The 16,562-nt window shown below is 42.3% G+C and overlaps 1 protein-coding gene and 1 long non-coding RNA gene across 4 annotated transcripts in view; both read left to right on the top strand.

Annotated features, from left to right (window-relative positions):
• The window catches only part of LOC138983237 (fibroblast growth factor receptor 4-like), a 96,725-nt gene extending 87,474 nt beyond the window's left edge, over positions 1-9,251 (top strand). For all 3 annotated transcript variants that reach the window (XM_070356656.1, XM_070356655.1, XM_070356654.1), the window contains 2 exons: positions 1,075-1,183; positions 1,793-9,251. In XM_070356656.1, coding sequence (XP_070212757.1) covers positions 1,075-1,183; positions 1,793-1,906 — 223 coding nt within the window. In that variant the 3' untranslated portion in view covers positions 1,907-9,251. The remainder of the gene's footprint in view (positions 1-1,074; positions 1,184-1,792) is intronic.
• A 378-nt stretch (positions 9,252-9,629) lies between these two features.
• LOC138983260 (uncharacterized) lies at positions 9,630-11,984 on the top strand. Its single transcript, XR_011461055.1, has 2 exons — positions 9,630-10,315; positions 11,003-11,984. It is a non-coding gene; the product is annotated as an uncharacterized lncRNA (long non-coding RNA).
• The last annotated feature ends 4,578 nt before the right edge of the window (positions 11,985-16,562 follow it).

Genomic DNA, 16,562 nt, shown 5'->3' with positions numbered 1-16,562 from the left:
ACACATCCTTCAGCGGCTTGGGGCCCCCAGACCCCTTCTAAAATTGTTCAGGGTTCATGACTTTTTCCAGACCCACCCATGATGTTGGCATAATAAGGCTTGTTGTAGTGTTCGGTCATGTTGGACGTTCAAAGCGGGCTTCAACAATTTCAGCTTTCATTGAGCCATTATTCTGTTAAAATTCTGGTAAAATATTAGCTCTCTGGGTAAAAAAAAACCCATGTCTTCATTTTTTGTATAACGGGGGTGCATTCAGTTTGTCTCCAGTGATGTGTGTTACACAAGACAAAACATGGTAGCCAGCCTTTTATATTTTTTGAGTGCAGGTGTGTTTTTGTTAGTTAAAATGTACAACAAAATAAACACTGATTTTCTCACTGTTCGTTTTTCAGTAAATGTAAAGATGTTAGAATCCCATGTCTGGTTATCGTCCATGTCCCATAAGGGGTTACGGCCCGCCCAAAGTTCACTTCGCGAAGAATTCACTAAAGTCTTATTACTGAAAATTTAGTGCCAAAGCAATGTGCAGCAAGTTTCATGATGTAGACTTCGCGAAGTCGACTTTGTCCAATTAATACCAGGCTTTACGTGATTTAACCAAGGTGAATATAGGGGCGGGGATATAGCTCAGTTGGTAGCGCGCTGGATTTGTATTCAGTTGGGCGCTGTCAGCCTGAGTTCGATACCAGGTTCGGCGGAAATTTATTTCAGAGTCAACTTTGTGTGCAGACTCTCTTCGGTGTCCGAACTCCTCCCCCCCCCCCCCCCCCCCCCCCCCCCCCCCCCCCCCCCGTGTACACTACTTTGGGTGTGCACGTTAAAGATCCCACGATTGACAAAAGGGTCTTTCCTGGCAAAATTGCTTGGGCACAGTTAATAATTGTCTACCTATACCCGTGTGACTTGGAATAATAGGCCGTGAAAGGTAAATATGCGCCGAAATGGCTGCAATTACTGGCCGTATAAAACTTCATCTCACACGGCATCACTGCAGAGCGCCTAGAACTGTACCCACGGAATATGCGCGTTATAAGCCTCATTGATTGATTGATTGATTGAATGTTGTGTCCGCAGGTTCAGCATCATGCACTCGTGCTGGCAGGAGGACCCCAACAACCGCCCCTCCTTCAACAGGCTCGTACAGGAACTCGACAAGATTCTCACCTCCTCTCTCAAGGACGAGGTACGGCAGGGTTTGCACTGCTTGAGATAGTATTGAAAAAATTGTTTTCTGAATTTGGATTGAAGTCCAGGCTATGGACGCCACATGCCCCGGTGTATCCCCTGAGATGCACTGCTGAACTAGAAGAAATAGTATGTAAACGAGCTGCTTCTTTAGACGTAAGAGGTAGCGTAGGACTGCACCCTTGAAATTGAATGTCCCTTATAGGCTCAGAGGCCTGTGATGACATTAAGCCTATGTCAAGTGAAGTGCATCGTTGTGTTCGACGACCTTTTGCAAGTCGTTGTGTTTGTTTTTATGACGTTTTGCGCATATCGTTCATGAATTGTTCTTTGTGTGTCATTATGTTTACCATTTATCACAAACGCCCGTAGCTTCAGCTTTCCGTGATACCTGTTACATGTTATTCTTGGGGGGGGGGGGGCGATAATTTAAATGGATATCAAACTCAGGCTGATTCCTGTTTCCAGTGTAAGAAAACAATGTTTGATCAGGCTGCTGAACTCACAGCTATTGTGCTTTCGGCGACTGCTTTCGGTCTGTAGGATGCAGGGTAGACACTCTTGATCTCGCCAAGCTCACCTCTCAACTGTAACTTGTTTCTTTCAGGCGTACCTTGACCTGGAGCCGATGGACGGCGGGCCGATGAGCAGCTCAGACTCCCAGTACTCCTCCATGAGCCACGACAGCACCAGCAGCGGCGACAACTCCGCCATCGCCTAGAACAGCCAACATCAACAACGAAGACTACAGCAGCGACAATGCCACCGCCTTTGTGAAGCAGTCTGGAAAGAAAGGCTGCAGACTTCTCTGTAAAGGCTGGGCTTTCTTGGAAGGTTGTGTGTTAAGGTGACAAACCATGGTACCCTGTGGAGCACGTTTTCGTGGGAGAGAGATGCAGAAAACTGCCAAAACCAGCGAGCAAGTCTTTTTCCCCTCTGCCACTTACACAATACGTGTAGATGGGGCACGTACTAAACCATAGGAAGAAGAGACCAAAGGCTACAAGGTGAGGTGGTGTACACAACTTTCTGCAGAAGGTCGCGAAATCGGCTTAATGTGGACCATGGTACCCATCTGGTGTTTGGAGATGAGCGTCTTTCAATGGGTTTGACTGGCCTTGCACACACAAGCCTACTCCAGCAAGTCCTTGCTGTGGCTGTAGTCACCTGCACTAGATTGGCTTGTATAAAAACATCTAGACCTATTGCGCCTTGATCCGGAGACTGCTGCTTGAACACCACACTATGTTTGTACTTTTTGTTGTGGCTTTGCTGCTCCGCTGTGGACTGGAGGTAACGGACAACAGTCTTTAGTTGACGGCTTCCTTTGAAGCGTGCCACAGAAACTTATATTCTTTTTACCGTTCTATCAGGAATCATTGTGATGACTTTCTTGTTGCTCACTGGAGAGGTGGGAAAAAACTGCATTTCTTTCCCAGCGAAACACTGAGATGGATTCTGTGGCCATGTGTACACTGTATCCCTAGACGGGAGGAAGAAGTGCCCTTGTTCTGGTAGACTTCCCCGAGAAAAGGTGTTTTGAGTCAGTAGACACACGTCATCTGTACATCAGACTTAAACTCTGGACGCGTGCGTGCTTTATACACAACAGTTTTTGTCGGGAACTAGGTTGATTGTTTAATACCTCCGATGACATCTTCAGGGGATAAACTGCAGAAATGTCAGTATTTGATGTCACTCTCGGGTCGCAGCGACCGTGCGAACCCTTTGTGAACTCTACATGCCAGTTGACGCTTCGTCCTCGATCTGAGCCAGTGCTTTACACTGAACACTCGTTGCCTTTTGCTGGACAACAAAGAAAGCGCCACTTCTGTTTTTGCTGTCGTGACACAAAATGGACAACTGGACAATTGTTTCTTCAGCAGAGTGACGTCAATACCTTCTCCGATGTCAGAAGGGCTTGATGACGAAGAAAGACAGTTGTTCTTCACCTGAACATTGCTGCTGCCGTGTAAGCTAGAGCAGCCTGAGAGTAATGTTGTGTACATTGTCTGTCACCTGTGTTAGTGGCACTCGTTCTATTCACTGTGGCTCAGTGTAGCTCTGTGTTGTGTACCGTCAGTGTGCTAACTGCTTCACTTCACATCCATCGTCACGTCACTTCACTTGACGTCACTTCACGTCACTTCACTTCACTGGCCCTTGATGTGTTCATGCAGGCTGCGACAGGGCAATCGTGGAGAGGATTCTCAGCGAGGACTTGAATCACGCACTAGGCTGTTCGTAGCAATCAGTGGAGAGAGAGAGAGAGAGAGAGAGAGAGAGAGAGAGAGAGAGAGAGAGAGAGAGAGAGAGAGAGAGAGAGAGAGAGAGAGAGAAAGAGAGAGAGAGAGAGAGAGAGAGAGAGAGAGAGAGAGAGAGAGAGAGAGAGAGAGAATCGTGTTTTAATTTACAGGTCAGTTTTAACTCTCAAACAGAGAATGAGAACCATGTGAGGTAAAGTGTTAATGGTAAGATCTGAGAAACAATGACTATCTACTGTTAAATTTGCTTATCAGATCTCATAATAAATTTACTACTGATTTTACACATTGTGAGCGTTTGTCAGAATGACATTATTTGGTTTAATTTTATGAGGCAAGTTTTATGAACATTTCTTTCTTGTTTATGAAAAGAAATTGTTCAGAACGTGGAAAACTCTGTATTTTGGTTTTACTCGATCTCTGCAATGGGCATTCTTACGGTTTATGGGTCAGAAACGAAAATGGACTGAACCTCGAAATAAACAAGAGAAACTGAAGTTAGAAACAATTTAAGAGAAACTTGAGTGCGGACAGGGGAAATAAAGAGACAACATGTGTGTGTACATAGACTAGAGATCCTGACCATAGGGCTGCACTTAACTGCCAGTTGAACTTTTCTCTCTTGAGACCTCGGTCGCTTGCCATAGTTCAGGCCTACAGTTTTATCCCCTTTCTTACTCCCTTAAGAACGTACGCTTGTTAGGCGAAGACTGGAAGCGAATTGTACCGGATGTTGATCCATCTCGTGCGGTGTGGGAAGTTGCATGAGCAGAAGTGGCGTGAGATTTGTAGCAGAAGAAAGGAAGTTTTTTACTGTTTTATTTGAGCTCTGAATATTTGACTACACACAGACAGTTACAAACTCCGGTTATATATATATGTATATATATATTGATATATACATTGTTGACAAAAACGCACACAGATCTCTCACCTTGTGATGTCATATATTGTTATCCTTGCTGCTTATGCTACAGTATTTGTGTTCATTTGTCCATTCTTGCGAGTAGGGGTAGAGTTGGTAGAAAAAGGACATGAATTAGTGTGTTTGTTTACCTATTTTTAGGGTTGGGGGAGGGGAAAAAAGAAGAGAAACACTTTAAAGAATACACCAATATTAACAGTAAAGTTGCTTTTAGGATGAGTATTTTAAACATTATTTCGAATTTCCATCTACAAGGTAAAGAAAAGACAGTCGTATTGTATAAGACGAACCATTCATAGGCATTGGTAAAGAGAGGTGTGACCATTATTGTAAAATGTATCTCTGGCATGCGTCTGGTCTTCTGGGTTACAAATGAACGTGTTGCAGAGAAAGTATTTCGTGGAACACTTTTTCAAACTTTACAATTCATGTGTTCAGCGCATATCACAAGGAAATGGAAGAAAGGTGTGTGTGTGTGTGTGTGTGTGTGTGTGTGTGTGTGTGTGTGTGTGTTCAGAGAGAGAAGAAGAAAGATTTATGATCGATATCAAAAGTCCCAATGACCACGTCACATTATTTTTGTCACATGCAGCGACAAGAAGAAATTATTTTAACCTTACATGACTCCAACGTGTTCATCGATATGCATTTATTCGACGTTTTTAGTGTTAGTTTTGACCTTTTATTCGCTAAAAATAGGCTTCATATGTACGAATTAATGACGTTTGAGTTAATTTTCTATATTCATGGTCTAAGCACTCATCAATAAAAGTTAAAACCGGAAGAACACACGCATTCAGAAATGTTCCCAGCACAAGTATACGTTGTGAGACAGAGAGCATTATGGAACGTTGTGGTGGATTTTGTGTGTATATCATGTTACAGACTGCTCAAGCGAACATTATTAACCATACTGCAATTCATGTGTTGTTTCAAAGTTTCCTGCTAATTACTGCCAGCATCTCTTGTTCTGTTATTTTGAGTGTTTGAAGCCTCGTTTTTACTGCCTTGTTTTGTGAGCTAATTTAAAAGTCTCACCAAGTTCTGCCAATGTCCACAGACGGGCACTTTTCTTTCATCATTTACATGCAACCGCGCATGCGCAGATGATCAGTTCAGACTGATGTACGTGTCGTCGTGCCAAGCTCGTGCATTTTCGTTGTCTTCATTTTTGTGGTATTCAGTCTTACCGAAATGTTCGGTGCATGCGCACATGGCAAGACGGTGATAGAGTTAGCAGTGTATCTAATCATAAGGGAACAGAAGGGGGAAACAGCTATCTCTTTACCGCAGACGTGGGATTTGCAGTAGTGTACTACGGAAATCTTGTTGTTGCTCACAAGTACATCGACACATACGTTTGGACAACACAACATTAGAGGATTTTGTGCTCTTTTTTGTTTGCTGCTTCTTTTTTTTTTATATATAAACCAGGCATTTCTTGTTTATTCCCTCCTTGCAATGTGTGCGAGTTCGAAGTTGAAAGTTTTCAGTTGTAAAATTAGTTTAACGCTATACAAAGGTATTAGATTTGACACGAAATACGACTTCTTACCCATCTACAAACCCACCGCTTTGAACATTGGTATGTGACCCTGTAGTATAATGTGGATAGACTGTAGGATACACTGCACTGAGCTGTGGACTACAAATGTTATATCGTGGAAATCCGTGATACTGCGTTGATACACAGAAGTAACGCTTTTGTCTCATGATATCATCACGGGCAGATTTGTGAAGGTGTACGCTTTAGAAGACTGCATCCTTTTTCACAAATCCTTTGCTTTGGTGTATTTCATTTTGAGGTATTTTTTTATGTGACTTATTGGTGAACACTTTTCTGTCGAGTTTATGAGCATTCTCCTGTCTCTTCGTTCGTTTCCACCCTCCATCTAGTGCAACATTTATGTTGACAGACAAAAATTAGGCGGTTTTGTTAAATATTGTCGTCTGCTCTCATTGCAAGTATGAGGGGCTTGTTTTTCTTCGCAAATGGAAACAAATTCTCTTGTATGATTTTTCTCCAAGAGGAAGAAGGGGGGGGGGGGGAGTGCAGATTGTATTGAGGAGCAGATTTTGGTTTGCATTAGCGGCTAAACGCTTATAGTAATAAATGATTGTTTTCTTTCCCATGAGGTGAATATTTTCTTTCTCAGAATCTCTGTTAGGTGAACATTTCGTTTAAAGGATAGTTGTTCAAGTCATTAATATGTTCGTCATTGTTCATGACGTAATTTAATTGGTTTTTTTGTTCCTGTTTTCATCTCATCAACTGTTGTTTATATTGTGTGCAAATGTTTTCTCGCAGCCATGTGTTCAGTTAGCGGGGTGTTGTCCAGTGGAGGGCAGCACAGAACAACAGTATACACCTGTGCATTTATTATTTGGGCACGTGACACCCGATTTGCATTTATTTTGATGGTTTTATAACCTTGTTTTTCTGCTATCACTGCCAAAAATGTTCCGTTTTTAGTTTTCGTTTTTGCTAAGATTGAAGTTATCTGTTCTTTTGAGTAGTTTGCTTTTTAGCAATACGCTTCTGCGTGAACAAATGCATTAACCATGCTTTGCAAAATCAAGTAGGACGGAACTGAGTAGGAATCTCAAGAAGGCGAGGATGATTGTTTTACGTTGCTTTCTGTGATTTTGTTCCGTAGACCTTTGCATTTGTGTTGATTTTTGGAGGCGGTCGAATGCCTCTAACTTAAATGGAGAATCGATATAAAATCTAAGTGTCAGATTATCAATACTTTTTTTTCAAACTGATAAGTTTGATTTGAATTGTACGTGTTTAGTTTCCTTTAATTTGTTAACACTTTGCTGCCAGCATTGGCCTGCTTGAGTTTTTTCTTTGTAATCAGAGATTGTGAGAGCGAGAGAGAAATGGGGTCGTTATTGCTGAGATGTCAGTATGAATTCTTTGCTAGCTGCTGAATTATTTTGCGCTATACGGTTGAGTGACGTGTTATCAGTTCGTTATTTTGTCAGAATGTTTAGGTGTGAACCCCCCGCGGGCTAGGGGGAGTCCCATATTGGTTGGGACGAGAAAGAATTTACCCGATGCTCCCCAGCATGTCGTAAGAGGCGACTAACGGATTCTGTTTCTCCTTTTACCCTTGTTAAGTGTTTCTTGTATAGAATATAGTCAATTTTTGTAAAGATTTTAGTCAAGCAGTATGTAAGAAATGTTAAGTCCTTTGTACTGGAAACTTGCATTCTCCCAGTAAGGTAATATATTGTACTACGTTGCAAGCCCCTGGAGCAAATGTTTGATTAGTGCTTTTGTGAACAAGAAACAATTGAAAAGTGGCTCTATCCCATCTTCCCCCTTTCCCCGTCGCGATATAACCCTTCGTGGTTGAAAACGACGTTAAACACCAAATAAAGAAAGAAAGTTTAGGTGTGAAAATCAAAACAACCGAATAATGTCACAAGATCACGGTTTCAAACACCTGGTAACGAAAGTCGAAGTGAGAATATTAAGAATTGCAGAAAAAAGGAAATCCATTTCATTTTCCCCATGATTATACTGTTACCGTATATAAGTCTGGTAAGATAACTTCCTTCGCGTGTCAACGATCGTGTAAACCACCACAAAATTAAATTCGGAATAACAGCGTAACTTCTCTTGGGCACATTCCAAAAAATCACATACAGCCTTGCTGTTTTCTGTGCAGAGTGGGAATATTTGGCCGCACGTTAACATTTTGTCAGGTACAAAATAAATTCAGGGGGGGGGGGGACCCCACTATACACAGGAAGAAACCAAGCTTGTTGGTAGCGTAGGTGTCCAACTGGAAAGATGCTGCACATGTCAAAGCCTACACGGATTTATAGTGGTTTACAAGCCGTTCTACAATGGAAGGAAGGGACTTTTAACGTAGAAATTTGCAGGGAACAAGTTTGCAGACTTTGTAGCTTTGTCATGTAAATGCTACTGAATTTGTAGGTTTTTTTCCTTCTCAAAATGGACAATTGATTTTAACAGATCAAGAAAGAACCCGATGTCAGTGTATCAGTTATGTTTCTTTAACCGCGTCGTATATATATACAAAGACCACGCTGGTTCTAGTCTACGTCATCCGTATGAATTTTACATGGACCGAGTGTTCAATTTTGTGTCCAGAGCGTCTAATACCACTCACTTAGTTTGTTGTTGAGCCACGTGTTTCACTTGTATTGCAAATCGCGTCTGTCTGTTGACCTGACAATGTGCAGCTTTTTTGTGAATCCTTTAACCCATGCTCCCCAATCATCTTCCACATTTGACAAAATGTATTGGTACTTAACAGATATACAAATCAGTGAATGAAGAAATCATGTCTGTATATCTTGGTTTGTCTTATAATTATGAGCGGGTCAAGAACGGATTCAAATTCTTGTACCATTGACTACGGGTAGGAACTATTCAATCATGGTTTATTCTTCTCTTTTGTTTTCTCCCCCATAAGCATTTAGACAAAAAAAAGAAGGGTGTTTTTCTTTAGAAAACCGAAACGCAAATTAACAGGAATTATAGTTTATGTAGGACGCTTGCTTTACACCCTCTAAGCCAAAAGGGATTTAATTTTAACAAAAATATCGGTTGATCCCTGATCTCTGAGCAATCTCTAGAGTGAGTGAAATAGGCTGTGATTTTTCTGAAACTGAGTTTTGTTTTATTCTGGATTTTGTGTTTAGTCAAGAAATCAGGTATCATTTCGCACTGGAAGTTAACATTTTAGTCCATTTTGTCCAAATCTGATTTTGTAGTTTTTGAAAACTGTGCAGTTGTGTTGTTCATATTTCAAAACATGGTTCCGCCCCCGTGCACTGTTTGTGCAAGTTGTAAAATATATCGTTCAGTTAGTTTAAATAAAATGATTAATGATGATGAATTTGTCTTGATTTCTTGTGTTCGACGGTGGTGCGGGTGTGTGTGTGTGTGTGTCAGAGAGAGACAGAGAAGGCACTGAGTGGTCTTGGTGAATACCAAACAAAATTATAATGCTATTGAAGGCTAACGTATACACAGTCATATTGTCAAACCCTGAGCAGCAAACGCAGATACAACACAAAGAAATCCATTCACCTTCTTGCTTCTGCCATGGTAACGTGATAATGGTTTAGGCTGACCATCGCATTCCACACTAAACGAACAAAAAAACAAGACAAACATACATTGTCTGGGACCTTTGACTCTGGTACTAGGACGTTATGCCAAAAGCACGTAATGCCGACGGAAGTTGTGCCAGAAGAAGGTTGGTACATTTTAACCCTTACGCTGGTTGTCGCGACATATGTCGCGCTACTTTACGTATACCGTCACCTGGTTGTCGCGACATATGTCGTGGGGCTGTGTCAGTCTGTTTGGTCGGTTCCGATTACCTCCCATGGATGCGAAAACCTATCCTTAGAGATCTGTATTCACTAGAAATAAGGTCAGTTGGGCCCTGAACCTGTAGATCCATGTTCTGAAGCACATTTGAGTAGGCGAGTGTCACAAATACAGGGTACCCAGCTGAGCTGTAGCACATGCTACAAAATGGCTGCTCCCATAGATCCACGGCGTGATCGCAATGTTTTTCAAGACGTTTTTGATGATTTCTTCGCCGATCCCGATCTTGACGAAGTTTGGGAAGAAGCCATTTACATTGATTTACAAGATGTAATGCTCGTTGGGGACATTATGGACCTAGATCAGGCCCCAAACAACAGAGACTTCGAAGCAGACGTTCAAGAAGGCTGGACGGTAGTGAGTGGGGGGAAGGGGCTACACTGTCCACATGCCGTTTGATCGTGAAACTGTTTTGAATGTCGGCGAAGATTTTCCAGAAAACCCACAGCCCTTGGATTTTTTCCGACTGTTTGTTGGCGATGAAATGATCGATTTGTTAGTCGAACAAACGAATCACTACGCTCAACGAAAAATTGACGCTGGAAATCTAAAGACACACTTACGGTAAGCCTTTCGTCAGTTTCGACCGACTTTTGCTCTCTCTCTCTCTCTCTTGCAAACATGTTTTCTTCCGTTTCTTTCTTCTTCCTTTTTGTCCAGGTGAAAAGTTTGTTTTTACTGAAAAACGATATTAGACTATTGATATGAAAGTAGTTTCTGTTCATGTGTGGAGTGCTCAAGCAGAAGTGTGTGTCTGGGTTGGCGTGTCAGTGTGTGTGGATCTGTGTTCGGGGTGGGGGGGACGAGTTGTTTGTGTGGGGCAACAGAATAATAGACTGTGACTGGTTATTATTGGAAGAAGAAGAATGAACTATGACTGGTTACTATTAGAAGAAGAAGATTGACAAGCAGAATGCAGTCAACTGGGTCAGGGATCTATAGTTAGATCTATGACTGGATGAAGTGTTTATAAGTGTGTTATGTTTGTTTGTTGGTGTGTGTGTGTGTGAGACGAGAGAGGGGTAAGGGGGTTGCATGTGTCTTTGCACATGCATGTGGATGACTGTGTGCACTGTATGTGGGATGGTTGTGTACGAGTGTGTACGGGTATATGTATGTGGGTGAGTGTGTGCACTGTATGTATGATGCCCATGTATGAGAGAGAGAGAGCGTGCATGTGTTTGTGTGTGTATGTGTGTGTAAAAAAACAATATGAAATAGAACATTTATTTTTTCATCTCCATTTTTCAGGCTACACCGCTGGTTACCTGTCACTCTCGACGAGATGAAGGTTTTCCTGTCGCTGGTTATTACAACAGGCCTGGTCATCAAGCCTACTATTGAAGAGTACTGGAGCCAGGATGAGATCACCTCCACTCCCTTTTTCACAAAGAACATGACTGTCCCTTGTGAGGTTCCAGGCTATCCTCAGCAACTTCCACCTTGCGGACAACACACGGGCCAATGCCTACTTTCTCCACCGCAAGTTTGCTGGTGTGTCCCTGTCGCATCATGGATTCTGGAAGCTGCTAGTCCGACAGCTGATCTAATCTTCTCCAGAAGCTCCAAAGCCAGTACCAAGAGGAAGGAAAGCAGTCAACTCCCCCAGACGCATGATTGGTACACACCGACCAACCTACAACACCGCCACAGTCGGTGCCAAGAGACAGCGTCCACAACGTGACTGTGTGGCCTGTAACCCAGTAAGGCAGAATAGAGCTGGCTTCAAGAGAAAGCAGTCTGCCTATTAGTGTGAACAATGCCAAGTCACTCTGTGTATTCCCCACGGTTTTGAGGTGTACCACACCAGAAGTGACTACCAAAGAGTCCTCGGGCAGCAGATGGGAGCAGCAGAAGGTGGTCCGCGTGATGGTGCTGGTGACAACTGAACTGCTATAATGACATCACCTGTACTCTGCCATTCTGTCGTGCTATGCAGTCTTTCTTGGGACATTGCAAAGATTTAGTTGTTTCCATTTATTTTTTGTTGTACATGTACCTGCAGTTACATGGACAATCAATTGAAACGTTTCTGATGTGAAGGCTATTTTCACCTGGATTCTTACCTGGATCACTCATACCTACAGCTACCAAGGAAGATACTGATACTTGTGAGTCTTAGTCTGAGATACTGTACTAGTGTGTGATGACTGAATATCCTTTTGTTGGTGACTGTGGAGTACTTTATGATCAACTGCAGCTTCATTCTGAATAAAATACCTGTCATCCTTAATTTTCTCCAGGTGCGTCAGTTACAGTTTGCTACTGACCCTCTAAAATTGTGTTTGTGTTGTTCCTTGTTCATTTCTGTACAAGTTTTATTCAACATGTATTTTTCAAATATGCACACACAAAAAGATAACACATTCTTTAAAATATTACCGATTTTCTTTATTTTTCTCTCTGTTAATTCACCAGTGGCTATGTAACATGTGTTCCGGAATTGCACCAGTGTAAGGGTTAATAGGATACGTTTTTTGTGCATAAATAGTCAAGCGGTATGTATCTTTAGCTCGAAATGCAAATCTGAGACGAAATGATAAGATATCAAATAACCAATTCAGTGCCCCATATGGCTTTTTGACCAATCAGGACGGATTCTAGGTGACCCTCTAAATGTTATAATGTTCAGGCAGGGACCCGTTTTGTTTATCAAGCTAAACATGAACAAGACAAAATAAAAATTTAAATCAGCAATATCAGTGTGATTTATTCTAAAGAATGACACTTCAAATGCTGTCAGATAATTACTCTCTTTATCTAAAAAAAATACCGAAAAGCGAGTTTTGTCGGTGGGTGCTTTACGGAACAGCGAGGCACCGCCCATCCTCTGAGTGTGCAATGCTGACTCGCTCACTTGAAATCTATTATTATCAAAGTTCGAAAAACAAGTGAAATTGGGTCACTCGCTTTACGTCAACTGTATCTTTACGTCATTTCCCATCCGTCTGGAGTCGGTTCTAAATCTGTCGCTCTCTGTTCAACAAGAAAAAGCGAAGCAACCGAAACGCATGTTCAACTTCACATGGTTTGTTGTGTGTCAAACGCATTTGACCTGTGAATACTCATCACGTAAGGCCTGTGTGTTACTCTGATTGGCTGAGCCAGGTCACGCGAATTCTTTGACTGACAGGCATAATCAGGTAGGAGCGCTCCAGTTCCCATTGCGGCTGTTCTGTCTAATTCGCGGGGTCGCTTCGAAATTTCTTTTGGTCGAATTAAACGGTAATAAAACCGTTATTTCTAATATGCTGACTGTTAGCAAATGATAACAGACATGTCTCACAAACGATATCAGCATTCGCCTAAAAGGCTCATGCTTGATATCTTTTTTCTCGACATGACTGTCTGTTATCATTTGCTAACAGTCAGCATATTAGAAATAACTCATAATATCAACGGGTCGCTTCGGCTGATATTATATTTAACAGTGATGTAGCCGCGAAAGCATTCTCTCTCTCTCTCTCTCTCTCTCTCTCTCTCTCTCTCTCTCTCTCTCTCTCTCTCTCTCTCTCTCTCTCTCTCTCTCTCTCTCTCTCTCTCTCTCTCTCTCTCTCTCTCTCTCTCTCTCTCTCTCTCTCTCTCTCTCTCTCTCTCTCTCTCTCTTTTCATTTTATTTGTATAAAATATAATGAAATATTATGAAAGATAAGTGTTGAAGTTATCACTTGTTCGCCATGTTTTGTTATCAGAATGTGTATTGATTATCATTTTTAGAACGTGTCCATAAGCAGTCTGCTTGTTAACGTTCGTTAGGCCTAAAAAAAAAATAGGTGTGGTTACGGTAACCCGACCTACCCTATTTTTAGGGGCCGATCCTATAACTTTTTATTACATTTGTCAAAAAAACACCAAAAAAAACCGCAATGAAAGCGAAAGCGCCCGAGTCGCACACTTATTTCCCTGTCAAGTAGGTTTAATTTGTACACATTAGAAAAAAAAGTTTAAAAAAAAAAAGTGATTGCCTACCTACCTTCCCTATTTTTTTGGGCTATGTTACCGTAACCACACCTATTATTTTTTTGGCCTTATTGTTTGAAACGTGTAACAAAGCAAAATGAATAAAACACGCTGAAACCAATACCAGGCATGCAGGAAGCGAGCAAATGAAGAGAGTTGAAAGAAAGAGAGGTGCAGGGAGATAATTTTATGCTCAAGATAAAGTTTACTTTACAGCAACCACTTCACTCTCACTAGCTCTGCTCCACCGGGGATTTTTCCCACCCATTTTTCCTATTTCTAGCTGTCGTAAAACAACCACCATCACCCCTTCTCCTTCTGTGTTAATGGAATGCTTTCGGTTCATGGCAAAATTCACCTACCCCCAGTCCCAGCCCTACCCAACTAACCCTTCCTCTAACCCCCTTTTTCCTCTCTCCTTTGATTTTTCAAGTCCAAACATCCGCCAAACTTACGTTTTCCAAAGTTCTTTTCCGTTCATGACAGTTCACTTGCTGGCATCAAAATAAGACGTGAAATATCTCCAAGAAAAGCGCGATTGTGAGGGTTTAGCTGATCAAATTGAGCTGTTCTAGGATTCCACGTGTGAAAGGGACAGGGCAGGGAAGTCGTCGGTGCCAAAAATAGTGTTAGGCGACCACACCACGCAAAAAGGCATTAAATCCAGAAAGAAGGGTATGCGGCGCACAAGAACGAGAAAACACTCCTCGTCGAAGTTTTTTGACAGCTTGGCACCCTCCTCCAGCACAAAATCTCCGGCTTGTCATCTTCCCAGACGAAAGCTCTAGAAGATTTCTAGGCAACCCATACACTAAAACAATTTCTTATCATAGTTCATTTTGATGTGGTATTTGCTTGTTAGAGCTTCCGCTCTAAAATAAAAAGTCGATGAGATATTAAATCAACGGAAATATCGTCAATCGGACACTGTTTCATGTTACATGACGATCGTGTTAATCATCGCATTGGCCTAGTTGGCACTTAGGGAAGTGCATAATCATAAAAATGATAAATGTTGGGAGGAAAAACAAATGCGTCGTTGCTCCAAAAGTAGACAGGTTTCTGTTATTTTGAAGTTGCTGTGCAAAACATGAGCATGGTAAGACAGAGACTACTAGTTTTAGCTGAGCTCTCTCGTCACCACGATCATGCAGAGAAACTCCCGCACAGCCCGCTCTGTTTCAACAGGAGGTCGCCTAACACAGTTCAGACACACGTCCTGGCAGCAAGTGGAAAGAATTAAAGGCAATCAGCGCCAGTCTGTCCTGATTCCGAGGAGAACGGCTCCGTCTCCTTCTCCCCCACCCACCCCGCTTCTCCCTCCTCCTTCCACCCCGCCGGGTTTGAATCCTCCTGGGTGCCCCATAATGTGGGTCTTTAGCCAGCCGCGTTTGCCTGATTGCACGAAATTGCTTTAATTCGTCCCTCGCTGGTTGGTTTTTGTCATAATCGCCAAGATCTTATTTCGGTGGCAAAAACACTTGAAGATGGAAGTGTAAAAAATCACATGCTGAGGAGCGGGTTGTGAAACGTAGTTAATGTCATGGGGAATTCAAAAAGCATACAAACAAAAACGAGAAACCAATGGAGATGTGTGTTTCGACCTCTGTGTGTGTGTGTAAGTGTGTGTGTGTGTGTGTGTGTGTGTGTGTGTGTGCGGCGCGTGTGTGTGTGTATGTGTGTGTGCGCGCGCGCGCGTGTGTGTGTGTGTGTGCGCGCGCGTGTGTGTGTGTGTGTGTGTGTGTGTGTGTGTGTGTGACTCTGTGTGCGTGTGTCTGTCTGTGTGTGTCCATGTTAAACTTAACATTCGTAGATAAATCTGATCACCTATACTCACTGAGACTCTACACGGCCATCACTTCATTTCTGTGTCACAATATTACATTTTTTCTTTGCAATAATGCCCAAAAACCCACACACACAAAACTTTGCAATAATGCAATACGCTTATACTCTCACGAAGAAAATGTGTTCTCCGGCTGCTATTATGTGACATTGTGCAGAGACAGCAAAAGAAACAGAAAAACAAAACCCAGAGACATACGACAACAGCCGCGGTTAGACAAACTAGAGAGACTTGAAGACAGAAATCTATCACAATACCGACGTGTGACAGGCGGAGGTTTCACATTACTCATTATGTACAGAGAGTAACGATATAATGTCTGCGTGTAACGATATGATGTGAATATGCGATGTGAATGTTACTACATGCATGGTTGATTGATTGATGAATTGATTGATTTTACAGACACACAGTCAAGCTTGTAATTTCTCTTTTAGAGATGAATAAAGATTATTGTATTGTATTGTATTGTATTGTATTGTAGAGAAACAAGGAGGGGCAAAGACAAGGGATGAAGAAAAGGATGATCTGATGTGCTATGCATTCGACTCCTTGCTTTAATCGTGCTAGGCATTGAATCGCTACTACTAACCCTAAACCGCAAACCTTATCATTTGTTGTTGTTGTTGTTGTTGTTGTTGTTGTTGTTGTTGTTGTTGTTGTTATTGTTGTTGTCGTCGTCGTCGTTGTCATCGTCGTTGTTGTTGTGGTGGTGGTGGTGGTGGTGTGGTTTTCGTTATTGTCGCTTTCTTTATGCTTCTTTTTTCCTTATTTTTGTTGTTGTTGTTGTTGTTGTTGTTGTTGTTGTCGACGTTGTCTTCGTCGTCGTCGTCGTCGTCGTCGTCGTTGTTGTGGTGGTGGTGGTGGTGTGGTTTTCGTTATTGTCGTTTTCTTTATGCTTCCATTTTTCCTTATTTTTGTCTGCGTCCAATCCCTCTCCCCTGCCCCCATCCCCCCCCCCCTCCCCCCGCCCCCGCCTCCCCGAAGGAAAGGGGGGATGGATTG

Source organism: Littorina saxatilis, linkage group LG12, assembly GCF_037325665.1.
Source record: "Littorina saxatilis isolate snail1 linkage group LG12, US_GU_Lsax_2.0, whole genome shotgun sequence".
Lineage (NCBI taxonomy): Eukaryota > Metazoa > Mollusca > Gastropoda > Littorinimorpha > Littorinidae > Littorina > Littorina saxatilis.
Note: the sequence above shows the minus strand (reverse complement) of the source record. Positions and strands in the feature narration are given on the sequence as shown.